The sequence below is a fragment of the Macaca mulatta genome, chromosome 16, assembly GCF_049350105.2.
Source record: "Macaca mulatta isolate MMU2019108-1 chromosome 16, T2T-MMU8v2.0, whole genome shotgun sequence".
Taxonomy (NCBI): domain Eukaryota; kingdom Metazoa; phylum Chordata; class Mammalia; order Primates; family Cercopithecidae; genus Macaca; species Macaca mulatta.
Genome location: NC_133421.1, coordinates 52362622 through 52382445, shown reverse-complemented (window position 1 = coordinate 52382445; position 19824 = coordinate 52362622). Strand labels below are relative to the sequence as shown.

General features: G+C 48.5%; 1 protein-coding gene across 20 annotated transcripts in view; it reads left to right on the top strand.

Annotated features, from left to right (window-relative positions):
- MSI2 (musashi RNA binding protein 2) overlaps positions 1-19824 on the top strand; it is a 433576-nt gene that overhangs the window by 358009 nt on the left and 55743 nt on the right. For 19 of the 20 annotated variants that reach the window (XR_003723736.2, XM_077970994.1, XM_028836309.2 and 16 more), the window contains 2 exons: positions 5613-5727; positions 16878-16952. Coding sequence is in view for 18 of the 20 variants with exons in the window: in XM_077970994.1 (XP_077827120.1) it covers positions 5613-5727; positions 16878-16952 (190 nt within the window). In the remaining 2 variants the exon portion in view is untranslated. Of the gene's footprint in view, positions 1-5612; positions 5728-16877; positions 17995-19824 lie in introns of all 20 variants that reach the window. The other variant, XR_013406457.1, reaches the window with a different exon arrangement.

Here is a 19824-nt window from a genome sequence, read left to right as displayed (position 1 = left end):
ATGGTGAAACCCCGTCTATACTAAAAATACAAAAATTAGCAGGGTGTGATGGCACGCACCTGTAGTCCCAGCTACTCGGGAGGCTGAGGCAGGAGAATCGCTTGAACCCAGGAGGCGGAGGTTGCAGTGAGCCGAGGTCGCGCCACTGCACTCCAACCTGAGTGACACAGCAAGACTCTATCTAAAAAAAAAAAAAAAATTCTACATATAGATATAGAGGGCTCAGGAGTGTGTGCAAATGATAAGGCAAAAGTAACAAAATGTTAGCAGTAGGTGATTTCTGGTAAAGGATACCATCCTTGCAACTTTTCTGTAAATTTGAAATGATTCCTGAGTAAGGAGTTGGAAACTGCAAACCTCCTTGCTGAGGTGCCGTGGATGCTGATGGGAGGAGGCACCCAACCCAGTGGGCAGCAAGGGTAAGAGTGTTAGTGACCACAGTGGCCACGCTCCCATCAGGCCTTTGTTTTGTTCTCTAAAGGAACATGCTGCTGCCCTAGGCGTCCAGGGACTAGGTCATTATTCTGAACCCATTACCATGGGGACTATGAGGAAGCCACACCCTGTCTTCCAAGGCCAGTTTGTCGAACAAAGCAGCATATTGGGAAAAGAAAATTTCAAAACCAATCCCATCAATTTTGTTGGGGTGGGGGGTGTTGGCACATCCCTGGTATTGGGAGTGTTTTGTGGCATTGCCAGCTGTGCACCTTGAAAACAGAGACCTGGTCTTTCGGTCATCAGTGGCCTCTGAGGCTTCTTACAAGTGCTCAGTCAGATGGAACATCTCACTGCATTTCTTGCCCCTTGAATAGGCTGCTCTGGTCAGTTGCTATTTGAAACAATAGCAGCAGCAGCCACTGTGAGAAGCTGTTGGTGCAGGAGTCTCAAGGACTGAGACTGGGAGGTGGCCCTTCCCCAAGGGGAAGTCTTAGGAAGTGAGGCCAAAACACCTGCAGCAAGAGGCCTGGTCCCTGTGAGCACCACCTTTGTTTTGTTTTAGAGGACCATGGGGAGCCAGGCAGGCCTCTGTGGGGCTGCAGTGAGAAGGGAGCCCCATGCCCTGCCCTCTGCCCTGTGGTGAGAGCAGCCCTACGTGCCCACTGCTCCAAGGACCCAGCCAGCCAAGAGCCAGAGTGTGGGGAGTGCCTCCTGCTGCCTTGTCAGCTCACTGCCCTTCACTGACCTCATGTGGTTGTTGGTTTCCAAAGATTATCCCTAGAGCCCACTCCCACACGGGCTCTAGGCTGGCCCAGTGTCACCAGTAGAATGTGTTGGAGGAAGCACTGTGAGTCCCAAGGCTAGGTCAGAAGAAACCTTGCAGCTTCTGCTTGAGTCTCTTGGAATGCTTGTGCTTGGAACACTTCCTCTTGGGACTCAGCCGCCATATTGTGGCAAGACCAGGTGCCGTGGAGGAGCCATGGTGGACGTCTCGTCAGCAGGCCCAGCCGAACCAGCGTGGCTGCCTACCATGGGAGCGAGGAGCCATCTTGGGCCTCCGGCCTCATTGAGGCCTCCTCTGGCTTCAGCCCCAGTCACCACCTGACCACAGTGCCATGAGACCACCAGCAAGAGCCCAGCTGAGCCGGTCACCCCACAGAACCCTGAGGAAGGATGGTTAAATTGTTGCTCAAAGCCATTAAGTTTGGGGGCAGTTTGTTGCTCAGCAGTAGATACCTGGAACAGAGTGTGTGGTCAGATAGCCTAAGTACATGACTAGAACCGAAAAGATAGCCTGCTTTTTATCCTGTTTGGGTTCTGACCGTAACCCGGGTTGTTCATGCCAAGCTCTCTGGCTTATGCAGGGCCTGGGGGAGGACAGCAGGGGAAGGTGACCCGATGTGTGCTAACTCAAGAGGCTCGGGAGGCTGACAAGTGCAGAAGCAGCGAGGGGCAGGTTGATGTGTGAGTGCTTGCATTCATCTTAGGAGAACAAGGCAGTCAGAGCCTCTTCTTTTTCAGTACAGTGAGAGCTCTCAGAGAGGTAGAGGCTTTCTTTATTTATCTTTGGGTCCCCAAAGCCTAGCACTTGCCTGGCGTGTTGAGTTCCTCTGCATCCACGTCATTGAATTAAGTGGCTGAGTCTCGGGGGTGGAGGGGACTGGACAGGCTTCCTGGTCCTGAGAAGTCTTTCAAGAGGCCTTCAGGGCAGGCAGGCCAGGTTCCCTGCTGGTAACTGTTACCTGCTGCCTTCCCCTGTCGTTCAGATGCCCAGGACAGGCGGGGTCCCCCCGAGAGTGCGTGTGCCATGGCCCCTGGCCTTGGGGAACACTCACCGTTGACCCAGCGGGTGGTTGACACTCAAACAGTCATTGCTGCCCAAACCACCAGCAGCAAAGACAGAGCAGAATTAAACCGAGCTGTCAGCCCTGTTCAGTGAGAGGAAGAGTAGGTGGGTTTGTTTAAAACACTCCCATTACAGTCAGTTAACCTTTATGTTCCCTAAATGAAAATTGTATAAACCTGAGATTTCCGTTGATCAGGTTGCCTAGGAACAGGCAGCAGGTTTTCATAAGACAATGCAGTAGATTGTCACCGATAGGGCTATTAGGAACTGAGCTGGTTAGCGATATTATTCCCCTTGCTGGTGTTGGCTTTGGGTAATTATCTGTCTGCCTGTGCAAGACACACCCATCTCCCCAGGCTTGGGGCAGGTTCATGCAAATGAGATTTCTCAGCCTGCTCCTCTGGCATCCCGAAGTCAGTTTTCAACCCTGGGCTTAGGAGAGCCAATTTGGATGAGTTTGTTGTTTTCAATCACCTTTTCCCCCCTACCTGCAATGACAACATTCTAATAGCCCTATCAGTGACAGTCTGTTGCATTATCTTACAAAAACCTGCTCCCTGTTGCTTAGCAGAAAGCTTGGAAAATAAATAGCAAAATGCCCGATTAAAATTTAAAAACAAAGTAACTCTAAGACAATTTTAGTATGTCTTTTCAGTATTTTTCCCTATATGATATATGCACTTGTTTATTTTTCAAAAAGTCAGTGACATTTGCTTTTTTCCCGCCTGCAGTTAGAGTGACCTGTCATCCTGGTTTGCCTGGGACTGAGGGGTTTCCCAGAACCAGTGCATAATTATTATCAACACACTTTTTCATAGCTTCATAGCATTCAATCAGTGTGGATAAACCAGACTCAGCTAATTCCCTGTTCTTCTGTATTTCAGTTATTTCCTTTTATTAAAAATAATAATAATAATCTAATTCCTGTAGGGCAAATTCCTAGAGGTAAGATTACTAGGTGTATGTATAAATTTATGGCTTTTGATATAGTGTCAGGTTGCCCTCCAGAAAAATACGTGCCAATTTCCACCCCACCGCACCATACCCTCAGAAACCCTTACATCAAAAGTGCTTTCATCACTGTCAATCTGTGGGCAAAAAATATGCTTTATCTTGGGGAATGTGTTCTTTATTAGCCGTCTGTGAATTGTCTACTCATGTCTTTTACCCATGGCTCTTTTGGGATGCTCATCTCTTTTAATCTATAGAACTCTTTGTATTAAGCATATTAGTCATGAATGTTGAACCATTTTGTCCATTTTTTAAGGCATTTGTGGTTATTCTTGAAAGAGCAAGAGTAATACCTGTTATCGGGTGTCTTTGAAGAAAGGGGACTTATATCTTAGGTAATTATAGCATCCCCCTAACGTTGAGCACTAAAATATTTTTTGATTGAAGTATTTGAGATGAGACTATCTCTAAAACAGATAACCCATAGAGGTCCCTTTTTATTTTTATTTTATTTATTTATTTTTTTGAGACAGAGTCTCGCTCTGTCGCCCAGGCTAGAGTGCAGTGGTGCAATCTCGGCTCACTACAACCTCCACCTCACGGGTTCAAGCGATTCTTCTGCCTTAGTCTCCCAAGTAGCTGGGATTACAGGAGCGTGCCACCACGCCCGGCTAATTTTTTTGTATTTTTAGTAGAGACAGGGTTTGCCATGATGGCCAGGCTGGTCTCAAACTCTTGGGCTCAAGCAGTCTGCCTGCCTTAGCCTCCCTAAGTGCTGGGATTACAAGTGTGAGCCACTTTGTCCGGCCTAGAGGTGTCTATTTAAACAATGTATATTGCACACAGTTTAACTTTTTCTTGATATCTCAGGCACACCGTGAACAATAGTTATTTTCTGTGTTACAGTGATACCTCAGCAGCTGTTGAACTATGTAGAGCTTTTGCTCCTATACCATATGGCCCAGACTGCTCTTTAAATAAGATGCCTGATTCTTGTCTTTTCTCCATCACTATCAGGCTGTCATGCTGTTCCTTTTGGCTGTTAAAAGCATCCGTGCTTTACCCTGCAACATCCCATCTTCATCAGCAGTGGGATTGATTACTGGCTAACAATGCTTCTTAAATTTCTCTGTAAACATAAAGCAAATAAGTGCTAATAAGCACAGGCCTAAGGTGCTCTGATAAAACAGTGAAGGAACTTCCAAGGGCCACAGTTTTACTTACTCCCTGAGGTTTGTATTTGGCATAGTTAAGGTTATTAAATAAGTGACCTCTGGGTATACAAGCAGATGAGCATGAAGAAATTTTAGAGTCGGAAGAGAAACAGAAAGGGGAGATTAGCAACCACTTGAAAATGTAGCTGCAAATGAGAAACTAGTAATCCAGATGAACAGAATCAGTATTTAATCTTATTACTTCCCTCAGGAGTGTGGTAGTGGTGTAGGTTTTGTGGAAATGTGGCATTGCTGACCTAGAAATTCTAAAGATCTGGTTTGTAGGCCTGAACCTGTTGGGGAGGGCTTTCAGCATGTTACACAATAATTTTTATTTTTAAGACAGGGTCTCGCCGTGTCACCCAGGCTGGAGTGCAGTGGCATGATCATGGCTCACTGCATCCTTGTCCTCCCAGACCCAGGTGATCCCCCTACCTCAGCCTCCTAGGTAGCTGGGACTACAGGTGTGTGCTACCACACCTGCCTAGTTTTTTGTACTTTTTTTTAGTACAGATGGGGTTTCACCATGTTGCCCAGGCTGATCTCAAACTCCTGGGCTCAAGCTGATTCACCTGCCTCCACCTCCCAAAGTGCTGGGATTACAGACATGATCCCCCATACCCGGCCAACACAAAACTTCTGATGCTCTGTTTTCTCATCTGCGAACTGGGGCTAAGGCTAAGTGGTCTGTCTGTTTAATAAGAGTTTGAATCAGATGGCCTGGCATGAAGAATCACTGGCCTGAGGGAATGTCAGGGACATTTGTAAACGTGTAAAGGCTGAAAATCCTGAGGGGTTATTATTATTGCTATTGTTGTTATTATTCACAGACACATCCAACAGCCGTTGTCTGCCTCCTTATCTGTCATGCTTTCTGCACGAGCGTCAACCTGAGCTTCAATCTGTGTGTGTATCTTCGGCTTACGTCCTCGCCACCCCTCCAGAACCCAATTTCATCCTTGTAGGTTTTTCCGAAGTAGGATTTGCACAAGTGGCGTGTTTTCTTAAGTATTTATTTTGCAGGCCATTTACTCACACGGCTGTTTTTACAGTGGGTAAGGAGCAAGGCTAAAAATAACTTAGCTCGTAACCAGATCAGTTCTGCATTTGACATTTACGTGGAATTCATTTGCATCTCATTTGTTCGCCTTTCTGTTTAACAGGTAGAATGTAAGAAAGCTCAGCCGAAAGAAGTCATGTTCCCACCTGGGACAAGAGGCCGGGCCCGGGGACTGCCTTACACCATGGACGCGTTCATGCTGGGCATGGGGATGCTGGGTGAGTCTAGACAGGACCGCAGGTCACCGTGGACTGGGAGGGCTATGGAGGCCTCTACTCCCAATTGGGTCACCTACCAGTGGGGCAAACTGCTTCACCTTTCTGAGCCTCAGTTTCCTTGTGTATAGATGAGGATGATAATTCCCCATTCCAAGACAGTTGTGATGATTGAGTGTGTGTGTAGGTATCTGTGCGTGCGTGCGTGTGTGTGTGGGGGTGTGTGTGTGTTTGTATTTATAATTTTGCCCCATGCCTGGCTTATAGGATATGTTAGACTATTTTCTCTCTTTTCCATCTCCTTCCTCAAAAGAAGGAAAAGTCCCCCTCTGTCTGCCTCAGCCCTCTCATCTGAGTGGGAGTTCTTAAGATGTAAGGACTCCTGGCTGACTTAACTTGTGTGGGCTGAGGCTACATTTTCTAAAACTTGGGAGAGGAGGGAAGTGGTAAGGGTGGGCGATAATCCTGTCTATTTAAATGATTAACATTTTTCTCTTGGGATATCAAAATTTGCATTTAAATGGATCTTTTAAATAGCCTGTTTTACTCTTTATTTGCCAAAAAAAAAAAAATGATGAAAGACAAAGTGTGTTTGTTCTGACTAAAAATGATTTCTCCTGGCTTTTGGAGAAATTGAGTTGCATATTATGCCCCTTTCCTTAAAGGTATCTCTGTCCGTCCTGCGTAGATAATTGAAAATCTTACCGCTTAAATGGCATGAAAGATGGAGAAAGCAGTGGAGATGCGTAATGGTGTAGGTCGCAACAATAATTAGAAATTTAAAGGCGAGAGAACGGTATTTTAGTGCAAGTTATTGTGTGTCAGGAAAATACTAATTAAATGGGATAAATGGTAGTTAATGGTAAAATTCCATTCAGGCACATGAGCTGTCTAGTGTTAATGGGTTTTCATTTGGTTTGGCTAAGAGTCCCACTTCTATATTGTTTGATAAGCCCTTTCTACATTTTCAGATTTGCTGCTGTTTAAATCACTTCTGGCTTAATTTTAAATTTATAAAACTTTTTGTGGTCTGACAAAGAATTGTATCTACTTGTCTGAGGAAATAACAAGGGCAGGTAAAACTGTTTTGAAGAACTTTATGAAACAGAAAAAGATGCCAGGAGAATATTAAAAATGGCCATGACGTTAATTCTCCTCAAATGAATTTTTTAGGCTTAACAGAGTTTCAAAGATAAATCCTATTGTAATTTTTTAAAATTGGCCAGATGTTTCTAAAACTTACCTCTGGAAGAAGAAACAAGTGAGAATAGATGAGAAAATGTTTTTAAAAAGAGGAATGAGAAAAGACCAACAGTGAGAGCGTAACACAAAGCTACAGTAACTAAAACAGTATGGTACATGGGAATGCTCCAGTTGATAGAAAAAGGTAAAAAGTCTAAACTAAATATATCTATATTTAAGAGTGTGTTTTTAAAAATCAGTGATAATTATTTCCTGGTTGACTACAAGATAATTACTTAGCTCCTCCTTTAAAAAAATAATTCTTATTAGGTCTTTATGTTTTATATCAAAAGAAACTCCAAGCTGGTATTTTTAAATGGTGAAATCAAACCTGAAAGAAGGAGAGTTGAGCTGAGTACAGTGGTGCTTGCCTGCAATCGGGAGGCTGAAGCACGAGGATCGCTTGAGGCCAGGAGTTTATGAGCCAGCCTGGGAAACATAGACAGCCTCTACAAAAAATAATAAACATTAGGCTGGGCACGGTGGCTCACACCTGTAATCCCAGCACTTTGGGAGGCCGAGGCAGGTGGATCACCTGAGGTCAGGAATTCAAGACCAGCGCGGGCAACATGGTGAAACCCCGTCTCTACTAAAAATACAAAAATCAGCTGGGCACTGCAGCACGTGCCCGTAATCCCAGATACTCGGGAGGCTAAAGCAGGAGAATCGCTTGAACCCAGGAGGCAGAGGTTGCAGTGAGCCAAGATTGTGCCACTGCACTCCAGCCTAGGTGACAGAGTGAGATTCCATCTCAAAATAATAATAATAATAATAAGCATTAGTGGGTTGTGGTGGCATGCACGTGTGGCCCCAGCTACTCAGGAGGCTGATGCAGGAGGAAAGCTTGAGCCGAGGAACTCTGGGCTGTGCAGATTCGGTGTCCCCACTAAATTTAGCATCAGGATGGTGACCTCCTGGTAGTGGAGGAACATAAGGTTGTCTAAGGAGGAGTGAACAGAACCAGGTTGGAAATGAAGCATCTCAAAACTCTGTGATGATCAGAGTGGGATCGTGCCTGTGAGAACCTACTGCACCACAGCCGAGACAGCACAGAGCATAGAAAGATCTGTTTCTGAAAAAATATAAAATAAGAAAGAGTTGGGGGCTAGGCACGGTGGCCCATGCCCATAATTCTACCACTTTGGGAAGCCGAGGATTGCCTGAGCCCAGGAGTTCGAGACCAACCTGAGCAACATGGTGAGACCCTGTCTCTCTCTCTCTCTCTCTCTCTTTTTTCTTTTGAGATGGAGTCTCTCGCTCTGTCTCCAGGCTGGAGTGCCATGGCACAATCTCAGCTCACTGCAACCTCCACCTCCCAGGTTCAAGCAATTCTCCTGCCTCAGCCTCCTGAGTAGCTGGGATTACAGGTGCGTGCCACCACACCCAGTTAATTTTTGTATTTTTAGCCAGAGACGGGGTTTCACCATTTTGGCCAGGATGTTCTCGATCTCTTGACCTTGTGATCCGCCCACCTCGGCCTCCCAAAGTGCTGGGATTACAGGCTTGAGCCACTGCGCCCGGCGACCCCATCTCTTTAAAAAAAAAAAAAAAAAAAGCAAAATAAAAATTAAATAAGAAAGAGTTGAGCCTATTACCACCTACTAGGTTTTAGAGTCTTGAATTTAAAATGAGCATAATAGCCCTACGGCATAAAATAGAAGACCTTTAGGATCCAAATCTTCAGGAAATTTCCCACCTTTCTGAGTCTAACTTGGTTAGATGCTGGGAAGAGGGAACTGGTTTTCATCTGGGAGAAGCAGAGGTGTGAAGCGGAGCCAGCTCAGCTCCTGTCAGTTGACAAAGAACAAAGAGTGCTCAGCCTCCCAGACTTCAAGCAAAGGCTCAGGCCCACATCTCCATAAAGGCTCTCCAAAGGCTCAGGATCCAAGCTTGGATCCCTGCACAGAAGGGCACCTAATGTTTCATCATGGGAACCCAGGTGAGGAGGCAGGGCAGGAGGCGTGGGTCAAGAACACCTACTGCATGACCAGCCCTGAGCTAGCCTTGGGACATGGTGCTTCACAAGCAGATGTGGTTCCTGCCCTCAGCGAGCTTGTGGTCTGTACAGAGAGCCCAATGTGTAACAGTGCATTGCACAGATGCCTAATGATCATCATAGAGTCTGGGGGTGGTTGAAGAGCACGTCATGAGGAGTGGAAGCCAGTCTTAGGAATCAGGGAAGTGGCATTTCAGCAGAAATGAGAAGGATGAGTAAGCCAGGGGCCTTCCATTTGGAAGAAACAGCCTTGGAACACGAGGACCCTACTGTGGGAGCTTGAGAGCCAACCGGTCTGGCCATGTGTGTGTGGGAAGAGGGGGAGAGACAGGCCAAGGGGCTCCAGGGTTGGCTTTGCCTGTAGCTTGTGGGCAGACCCGAGTGGCCCCTTCCTGAGCGCACCTACTGGGGTGGTAGGAGACAGCACTGGTCCCTGTGCTTGTCTGGACAGCATCTGAACAGCGCCTGCTCGCTGGGGGACGGATATGTGATGGCTGCCAGGAGCTTGCTCATCTGCCCAGCTCTTCCCTCATCTACTCACAGTTCAAGTTATGACTTCCCCAAGCCACAGTAAAGAAGGAGCTGTTAGGTGAAGGTACTGTTGCAGTTCAGAGCCTATTGTTTTTGAGTTACAATCTTCCCAGCCCCACCCTGCTGCTGAAGGCCTTTGCCTTTTGCCTGCTGTAGCTGTGGTTGTGCCTAACCCCAGACCCTATCCAGCCCAACCCCAGGTCACAGAGGCACTAGTCCTCTTCTAACGAAGCAGAGAACCCTTTGGATGAAATGGATGGGGTCAGCCGTAGCCAGAGCAGGGCTCCACCAAGGGAGGCCGTGTGGTCCAGAGGCAAGAGCTTGGAACTTTGGAATCAGCAGACCTGGACTCTTCACTCTATCCGCTGTGTGATTTGAAGCAAGTGGCTTAGCTTCTCTGTTCTTCATTTATCCTACCCATGGGGTAATAATCTTACTTCATGGGGTTGTTGGAGGATAAATGAAACTGTATCTTGCCTGGTAAATGCTGTAGTCTAATCTGAGATGCCATAGCTAGTAAGATATATGTTCATTTACTCTTCAGAAAGAAAAAATATGCTATTAATTAAACTACATAATGCTTTCTTATCACATTGGCTGCAAGATAGATCCCACTTTCACAGAAGTTGAAGTGTGGAAAAGATGTGTGTCTTCAAATCAACAAGGTGTCATAGTATGTACTCAAGCTGGGAGTTGTTATTAACAAGGCACTAGGAAGCCCTACCACTTGGACTTCCTTACCACCCATGGCTGAGCACCTAGCTAGACCCACGGATGTGACCTGTGCTGTGGCAACTGCAGCCTCTTTCTCCTTGTGGACTCCCAGCCCAAGGAGTTTGGATTATTCTTGAGTAACCACCTTCTGACAAAGATCTATGTGCTGGATTCCAGGTCTCATCAGCCCTGGGCCCTCCTGAATTTCCCAGTGACTGTGGTGAGGCCATCCATATGCACTGAGCAGGGCCTCCTAAAAGGTCCCAAAATATGTCCCCCAGCCAGGAACCAGCTCAGCCAGAGGTCCAGGCAGAAGGGATGAATCAGATACAGTGTCAAACTGTATCTGAGGAGATACAGGCCTCCCCAGCCAGCACAGAGCCTCCTCCTGAGCCCTCTGTAATGCACCCACTGGGAACTCCCTGGGCTGCCCTCTGTTTTGCCCATTGGTACAGCTTGGCACTCTGGGTCTATGAACTCTCTGAGTGAGGAGACTGCCGTTTGCCGTGCTGTGATGGAAGCCCTTGACTCTGTGATCAAAGACTGTTTCTCTTTCTTCTTGCTTCTTCCCTCGAAAGTGGTAGCGTGGCACCAGGCAGAGTCGAATCTTTTGGTAGGATGACCTGATGTGACCCCATCACTCACATGGGTCACCATCTCCACCGTGCGCTATGCCTGCGCATTCGTCCTGGAAGCACTACCCATCCTCACCAACAGCAGTTTGGCTGATGAACTTGACTCATGCAGAAAAACATTTTCATTTTCTTAAAGTTAACTAACCAATGCAATTAGATGAGGTTTCCATGATTTAAACCTTTATCATTGAAAGAGTGGAAAAATAAATGGCACTTCTAGGGATTTTTTAGAAACGAGACTATAAACCGTTAAAACATTAAAATTCATTCATTCAACAAATATTTATTAAATGAGTACCTACTAAGTGCCAGGCACCGTTCTAGATGCTGAAAATGCAGCAGAAAACTAAGTCTCTGATTTCAGGGAGCTGACATTCTAGTGAGGAGTCTGAGACAACCAGCACAGTGGTCTGTAAATGACTTGGACTCTGTGGAACTAATTTTTAAAAATCCTTTAAGATTTTCTCCATACTCTGGGTGGTCTCATCAGAGGGAGACTGATAAGCGTATAGTTGCACAGTTATTCTATCTTGATCTCTGTTGATATGGCTACAGACATCCTTGGGGAAAACCTACACCTGTTTTGGTTTTAGCTTTTACAGCATTTGACAGAATCACAGAATAATTGACCTGATGGGAATTCCTTAAAAGGAATGTAGAAGAGAAGAGGAGGCGTTATCCTTAGGTCAGGTCTCCCACCTTTGAGCCGGACAAAAGCAGAGTCACCTAAGATTCTTAGAAAAGGTCTTTTGCAGGCTGGCGCAGTGGCTCATGCCTATAATCCCAGGAGGCCAAGGCACCTGAGTTCAGGAGTTCGAGACCAGCCTGGCCAACATAGTGAAACCTCATCTCTACTAAAAGTACAAAAATTAGCCGGGCGTGGTGGCGCACGCCTGTAGTCCCAGCTACTCGGGAGGCTGAGGCGGAAGAATCGCTTGAACCCGGAGGCAGAGGTTGCAGTGAGCCAAGATCATGCCACTGCACTCCAGCCTGGGTGACAGTGCAAGATTCCATCTCAAAAACAAACAAACAAAAAAACAGAAAAGGTCTTTTGCAGCCCCTCAGACTTTGTGGCACAGTCTTGCAGCACCAAGAGGTGCCCACAGTTACCCAGCTCAATGTGATAGAATCTCTTTCATTTTTCTTAATGAAGGTGAACCTAATAAAAGCAAACACATGATGATTGTTGAATATTTGATTTCTCTGAGCCTTCTCTGCCCTCAGCCACATAATCCCACTGCCTTTAACTTTCTTGGCCTCATCGGGCACATGCTGTTTATTTAACAAGCTGATACGAGTGTTAGAGAAATAGCACATTGCCGAGCCCTTAAAGAAAAGCTTCACCCTGTCAGCTCAGAAACAGAGAGATGCTGATGATCAGCTAAAGCACATTAGCCAAAAGCATTCTTAGGTGCAGTCGTACTGAGAAGCGCCCCGTGAAGTCCTGACTCAGTGTTCCCTGACATTAAGCCCCTCTGAAATGCGGGCAAGAAATGAATAAAGTATCGTTGAGAACAGGGACTAGGAAGCTGTGATCTGCTGGCATTCACTAACAGATCAAAAGATTGGAGATTGGCTGCAACTTAAAACCACACATCTAGACTCAATTTCGACTGGGATCTGGCTTTCCCAAAAATATCTGTTGAGGTTATTCTCAAGGAAGTGTTCCTTTGTTTAGCCGCTTCCTGAGGGACAGAGGAAACTCAGAATTCAGCTCTTCATTGTCCTTGTAGAGCCGTGCAGCCCAATAGAACTTCCTGCAAGGGAGGGAGGGTCCTGTCTGCACTGGCCAATATCACTGCCCGCCTGTGCACGGTAGCTGCTGAGCCCTTGAGTTGCGGCTTTTGCGACTGAGGAGTTGAAGCTTTCATTTTAGATAATTTTAATTAAATTTAAATTGGACAGCGCAGGTCTGGAGGAGCCCCTGCAACTCAGAGTGATTCTAGGGGCAAAGCATCTTTGTAGACTTTAGCCTTCACATCCTTGCCTAGGAAGGACTCTTGGCACTTGGTGTTTAGTCTGTTTGCAGACCTCATGGAGCCGATGTGGTGCCCCAGGCAGTGCTCTAAACATCGCAGCAGATCTGTCACACTCTGGCAGTTCCCTGGATAAACAGCCCTGTCTCTTGTCTCTTTCAAGTCTGGGGCCTGGTGGGAGCCGTTTTCCATGACTCTGAGTAGCTGAGTAACAGAGCCCAGGAGAGGATGAGTCATGGACCTGTCTAGAAGGGAAACATCTCTAGGGTTGCAGCAAAGATCTAGAACCAGAACCACAGTTTTGAGAACTTTGTCAGCATCCCCAAAATGGGGACTCAAAATGAGCTCACTGGCAAATCCAAATTCTATTGTTGATTTCTGTATTTTGCTTCTACAATGGAAAGCCGATATGCGAGAGAGGTGGTCACCCCGGCAGAAGCCTTGATTTTTTTTTGACTTTAGTGACAAGAGATAATTACTGTGGGATTGATCAGGCGTCCAGAGTATTGGAGCAAATAAATTGTGCAGTGGCCAGTGCGGGAGGGGCCTGGCTGCTAATGGAAGTGGTGGCTGGGTCATCCCGCTGTAATGTGGCTTGATGGAGCGTCTGCACGGGTCTGCTGTAATGTGCTATTGATATGCAGCCAGCCAATTTCCCCCGTGTGGCTGGGGCTGTGAACCATTCGAGCAGAGCTGGGCTGCACAGCAGTAAATGAAGAGGAAAATTGAAGTAATGTCGTATTATAAATTTATGATTTCATCTGCCTGACCTAGAGGATGTTCGGTGATGGGGGGTGGAGATAAGATCCCCCACTCTGGCAGATGCCGAATTCTCATCTTTGTGGTTTGGAAGACTGTAGTATTGATGTGTCCAGGAAGAGTGGGGTGAGACCCAAAGTTGGGGTAAACCTGACCATGCTTTTCTTCTTTCTTGTTGGAGCCTTGTGGGAAAGCCGGGAAGAAAGCAGGTGTCATGGCATTGTATTGGTCGCCTAAGTGCAGGGAGAAACTGGCTGTTCTGCCACTTCCCACCCTCCTGAGGGAAGGTGACACATGGGCCTATGCTTTTGCTGTCAGATTAACACTAAAATATTTAAGACCCCCAGCTCTGAAGTTAGAAGCAAAGGAGCCATTTTTCATCAGAAAAGCCCCTAGGCAGCCATGACTTGGCTGTTTGCATATAATCCGTTTATCAATATTGTTGAAATCATGGTATAAGAAATCTAGTATGAGATCTGATTTGCTAGCAGGTGATTAATTTGGAGGAGAACTGAGCTGCCCAGCCACGAAATAAATACGAAGGAAGGCGCCAGTATGCATGTGTCCATTTAAGGCATCTGAGCCCTGGCCTTTGCCGTTCTTCCTTCCTTCTTTCCCCATCGGGTTCCTGAGCTCAGCATCCCACCGGGCCCCTGCTCGTTAGCTAGCAGTCAGTGCAGAGCTGCTGGGTCCTTCTGCCTCGCTTGGGCAGGCTTCTGCCAGTGAGTCATCAAGCGCTGGGAAATAAGCGCATGGGGAGGAGCAGGCGGCAAGAGCCTGTGGAGGCAGAGACAGTTCCATTGGCCAGTGAGTGAGCTGTGACTGCAAATTTGGGAAGGTTCTGGGGGAAGCAAGAGAAAGGAGCCACAGCTGATCTCACTTGAGAATTTGGGCACATCACTGTTGCAAGACTTTCTACAGGTAACAAGACTTAAGCTCCAAGAGAAAAAGGAAGACTCCTATGTTAAGTCGTGTTGCTGTCACAGATTACCATAGACTGGGTGGCTTATGAACAGCAAACGTTTATTTCTCACAGTTCTGGAGGCTGGGAAGTAACGATCAAGGCACTGGCTGATTCCATGTATGGTGAGGGCCCGCTTCCTCATATATGGCCCCTTCTAACCATGTCCTCACGTGTTGGAAGGGGTGAGGGTCTCTCTGTGGCATCTTTGTTAAGGGCACATTCATGAGGGCTCCACCTCATGGCCTCATCACACCCCAAAGGCCCCACCTCCTAAGGCCTTAACCTTGGGGGTTAAGATTTCAACAAAGAAATTGGGGGAAAACACAAACATCAAATCATAACAACCCCCAAGGGCATGGTTGTGGGCCAGACGCAGGACTAGAACCCAGGTCTCCTGACTTCAGACCCGCGAGTTTCTGCTCTAGGTCTGGTGGCAGATCCACAGATCCTAGGGCAGAGGCTACAACACCAACATCCACCAGGAAGTGAGGGATGGTGGAGCCCATCTCCGAGGCACAAAAGTTCTGAGTAGGCAGCAGGATGACAAGCAGACTGTGACTCCTGTTGCCGAGTGCAGGCAAAGTGGAATTTAGTAAGTGATCCTTTTCCATTAGCCCTCACTTGCAGGGTCACAAAGTGGTCAGTGTGATGTGTGAGAAGCCACTGAGCAGGTAAGACCCTAGAGCTGTGTGTAGGGATGTTTTTAAAGGGGGTGTGTAGAAGGGCAGAGACAGCCGTGGAAAGTGTCACTGCTGCCCTCAATTGCCGGAGAGCCTGGAGGCTGCCGTAAGTCTAGCCATCAAAGTCATTGTTTGCCAGTGTTTTGATCACAAACAACAGAAACAACCCTGGCTGCTGTAAGCAGCAAGGAGATTATTAGAAGGAGCTTGGGCAGTGCTGGAGAATTGACAGATGGCTGGAGAACAGGACTCAAAACAGGCAGGAACCGGGGGAGCTGGGTGGTCAGAGCCCCAGCCGTAGCCAACGGGACAACTCAGGAATGACCTGGTCAGGGGGCCACTGTTGCCAACACTGGATGCCAGATTCTGCTGCTGACACCAGAATAAATTCAGAGCCAGTCCCTCCTCCTCTGCCCTACCAGCTCCAGAGGCAGATCCCAAGGAGGGCTTCCATCTGTCGAGCCCAGGTTCACGGGCCTGCCTCTCAGCCTCCAACCCCAGGAAGAGCGGGAGGGAGGCCTTCTCAGCTTCTGTGATGGGGGTGGGCCTCTCTCCAAGACTCACACACAGGGAGAGGCTCAGGGGCTGGGCAGCCAAAAAACGACCACAGGCATTCACCTCCAAGGTCAAAGCGAAAGTCTTGTTCTCAGTGGTTGGGTGGCCGTGGTGGCATCTTAAGAGCATGAATGCGCTGAGGGTACACATATACTGAGTGGAGGGAGGTAGAGTGAGCCTGGCCCATGTGGCCTTCATTTAGCCTGAATCAGGCAGGGACGTGAAGAACGAAGTGGCCTGAGCGGCCACAATGAGCTAAATGACACCTCACATCACTGGGGGTTAGTGACAGATCTGAGATGGTCACACCGGCTCCTGGACTTGCCAGCTGAGTTTCTTGTGTGCCCAGTGGCCAGCCCAGTGGCAGTTTCTGCAAGCGTCTTTCAGTGAACCACTCACCCCCTAGCTTGTCTGCTGAGACAGGGGTCTAGAAATAATACGCTTGCTGTGAAATGCCCATCCAGTCACACCGCACGGGGCTTCTGAGTTTGAGCTACACTTTGTGGTTTGCATCTTAACACACCCAGCCCCTCACCGTTCTCCAAAGATCCTGGCACCTCCGTGGAGTGTCAAAACTGCAATGTGGGCCGTGGCTCATCAGGCCCAGCGTTTTCCAGAGGCCCAGGGTGAGCCCTGAGTTTGGCTGCTAAACTGTGACTCCTGAGTTCCCATGTTCTGTCTGGTGCTGGCTCTGTTGTCCACTGCCTTGGGAGGAGGCATCACAAGGACTTTAATCTCCTACTGTCAATAGCTTTAAGGTAAAGTACATGCAGGGTAAGCTCTCCAAATGTCAGAGCCAGGCGCAGGCCTTGTGTTTGGTGCTGATGCATGGCATTTACTCTGAAGGTTCAGGAAAGTACATGGGCTTTGCAAGGTCTGGCTGCCCAAATACGGGTTAATTAGCAACAGCTGACAGCAGCGCCTCCGGCCATGGGAGAGAGGTGACCCAGGCCCTTGATAAAAAAAACCCTCATGGGAGACAAATTATTCTGTGAAGGAAAATAACTCAGGCTGTTCCTCATTGCCACCCTCCGTGAGATTTTACCCCAGACCTGAGGCGGCTATACTAACAGGACTCTGATCTTTCTCTTTGTGTTCAAGGATACCCCAACTTCGTGGCGACCTATGGCCGCGGCTACCCCGGATTTGCTCCTAGCTATGGCTATCAGTTCCCAGGTGAGTGGCTTGGGCTCCCAGGGCTTTGGAAGCACAAGAGGTGGGCTGCATTTGGGGGAAGGTGAGAGGACCCCTAAAAGAATGCATTTCATACATGCATCCACTTGAAAATGACCTATACGTGATAAATTTCAAACCCATTGAAGTTCAAGGCCAGGATGCAGCTCAGAGTTTCTGATTAACTCAAGTATAACTCACTGGTGCTGGGTATTTGAGGATGGCAGCTTTTAAAGGGAAAGCAGGAGAACTAAGGCAAGAGGCCTCTGTCTGTGCTCACCTCCTTTTTCTGAAGCCTCTTCCAGGTTTTTTCTCACTGGGGACTGAACTCTAGGCCCGGGGCTTTCTTTCACCCTCTACCACCCTTGCCGGCCTCCCTCGCCTGCCCAATGTTTGATGTCTCCCCGCCCTTCCTTCCTTTCCTCCACTTCTCCTCCCGCTCGGTCCTGACTGCTGTGGCTTCGGCGCCCTTCTGGGCTGTGTTGATGTTGAGCTGCTGGGGGTTGGGCTGCCATCCATCTGGGTGGGCTGTTTAGATTCTCCTTTCCCTCTGCGTGGGTATCAAGACTTGAGGCAGAGCCCGTGGTGATACCCGCCACATGCCGGGGCTGCTCCAGCTCCAGCTCCAGGTAGCTGGCAGGCCTGGGAGCTCACCTGGAAGAAGCAGTGAGGAGACACATGGTCTTGTAGGGATGCGGGAGGGACAATGAAGGAAGCCATGTTTTACAGGGTGTGCTTTTCCCCAGCCTTTCTCAAATCTGGAGCACAGATAAGAATATATTGGAGTGTGGCTGGGCACGGTGGCTCATGCCTGTAATCCCAGCACTTTGGGAGGCTGAGGTGGGTGGATCACGAGGTCAGGAAATGGAGACCATCCTGGCTAACATGTTAAAATCCCATCTCTACTAAATATACAAAAAATAAATTGGCTGGGCATGATGGCAGGCGCCTGTAGTCCCAGCTATTTGGGAGGCTAAGGCAGGAGAATGGCATGAACCTGGAAGATGGAGCTTGCAGTGAGCAGAGATCACGCCATTGCCCTCCAGCCTGGGAGACAGAGCGAGACTCTGTCTCAAAAAAAAAAATATATATATATATATTGGGGTGTTTGGGGGTGTCCATGTGCAAAGGACAGATTCCAGAGGAGGTGTTAGGGACAGTCTTGTCCCCTGTGGGTTCTCTGCTGAGGGAGGAGGCTCCATGGGGAGCTGAGCTGCAGACGGAGTTTCACCCCTGCCTTGTAGCCATGCCTAGACCTGGAGGTCTGGGAGTGTCAGGGTCTGAGATTAATTAGGAAGCAAAGGGAGTGAAGATGTGTTGCTGGAAGATGGCGCCCTGACACTGATGACAGGAGGGCAGGGTGAGGACTTGGCCTGGTCTTTGCCTCAGAGCAAGCATTGGGGCGGGAAAGGTGCAGGCGGGCAGGTCAGGAGGCATTTGGGAGCACCTAGAGCCGTGCTCTATGGCAGACAGATCCCTCAACCAGCAGTGGAAGCCCCAAGCTCTTGTCCTGGCTCCGACACCACCTGGCCAAGTGGCCGTGGGCAGGTCACTCAGCTTCTCGGGCCTTACTTCTCTCTCTTGGAAAAGGGGGTCTGTGAGGAATGGTCTTTGGGGTCTGTGCCCCGCTCTGATTGTGTGGGTCAGAGGGTGCAGGGAAGGCAGCCACAGAAGCAGAAGTTCAAGATGGAGGAGTTTGAGTGCAGGGGGCTCCCCCACCAGTGTCCCCTGGGGCTGGGGCGGTTCCCCCATCTAGGAGGGGCCTCAGCAAGGCTCCTCGGCCTGCACTGAGGAAGCCATCCCCAAAGATGCCCCCCAGCAGCAGGCTGCTTCAGGATGGCCACAGGTTCCCAGTCCTGAAGGAAGGAAGGGCACAGGCAAGAAGGACCACCACAAGAGAGGCCAGCACTCAACCAGTCACTGTCATTAGACTTTCCCGTTTCCAGGCAGATACCCCCACCAGGCACAGGCACAGAGGTAGAAACTCCTTCTGAAGGGGTCACAGTATGCAAGGGGCAGGACCTGCATTTGGACCAGGCAGTCTGGGCCTTAACCACCACCTTCCGCTATCTCCCTAGCGTCCATTTGTCTGGTACAATAACACTAGCCACAAGTAGCTACTAAAACTTAGGTTTAAATTAAAGTTGGCAACACCTGTAATCCCAGCACTTTGGGAGGCCGAGGTAGGAGGATCACTTGAGGTCAGGAGTTCGAGACCCACCTGGCCAACATGGCGAAACCCCATCTCTACTAAAAATATAAAAACGAGCCAGGCGTGGTGCCAGGCGTCTATAATCCCAGCTACTCAGGAGGCTGAGGCAAGAGAATCACTTGAACCCAGGAGGTAGAGGTTGCAGTGAGCCAAGATTGTACCACTATCCTCCAACCTAGATGACAGAGTGAGACTCTGTCTCAAAAATAATAATAGAAGAAGAAGAAGTAAAAGGAAAATTTCAGTTCCTTTAAAAACACTGGCCGCATTTCAGTGACTCAGTAGCCCTGTATGGCAAGTGGCTATTGCCAGCACAGAATGTAGAACGGTCACCGCGGAAATTTCTTATGGGCCGGTACTGTTCCAGTGCTTAAAGAAAAAGGGCTGTTATTGGGGGATGCATGGTCCACGCACTTAAACATGCACACCACTCCTCCCTGGAGAGACCCGTGGGGTCAGCACCCCTGTGCTTCATTCTCTGCCTGTCCTGCTCAGCCCAGAAGCTGGTGGCAGGTTCAAGGGGAGCTTTTCCTCTCACTTCCTCCCCTGGCTTCCCCTCCAGGGGATGACAGGCACAAAGGCTCACACATCTCGGGCCTCCAAGTGCAGCACTGATCTGTGCACTCAGCCTGCACAACCTGCTCCCCTCCTTAATCAGGCTAC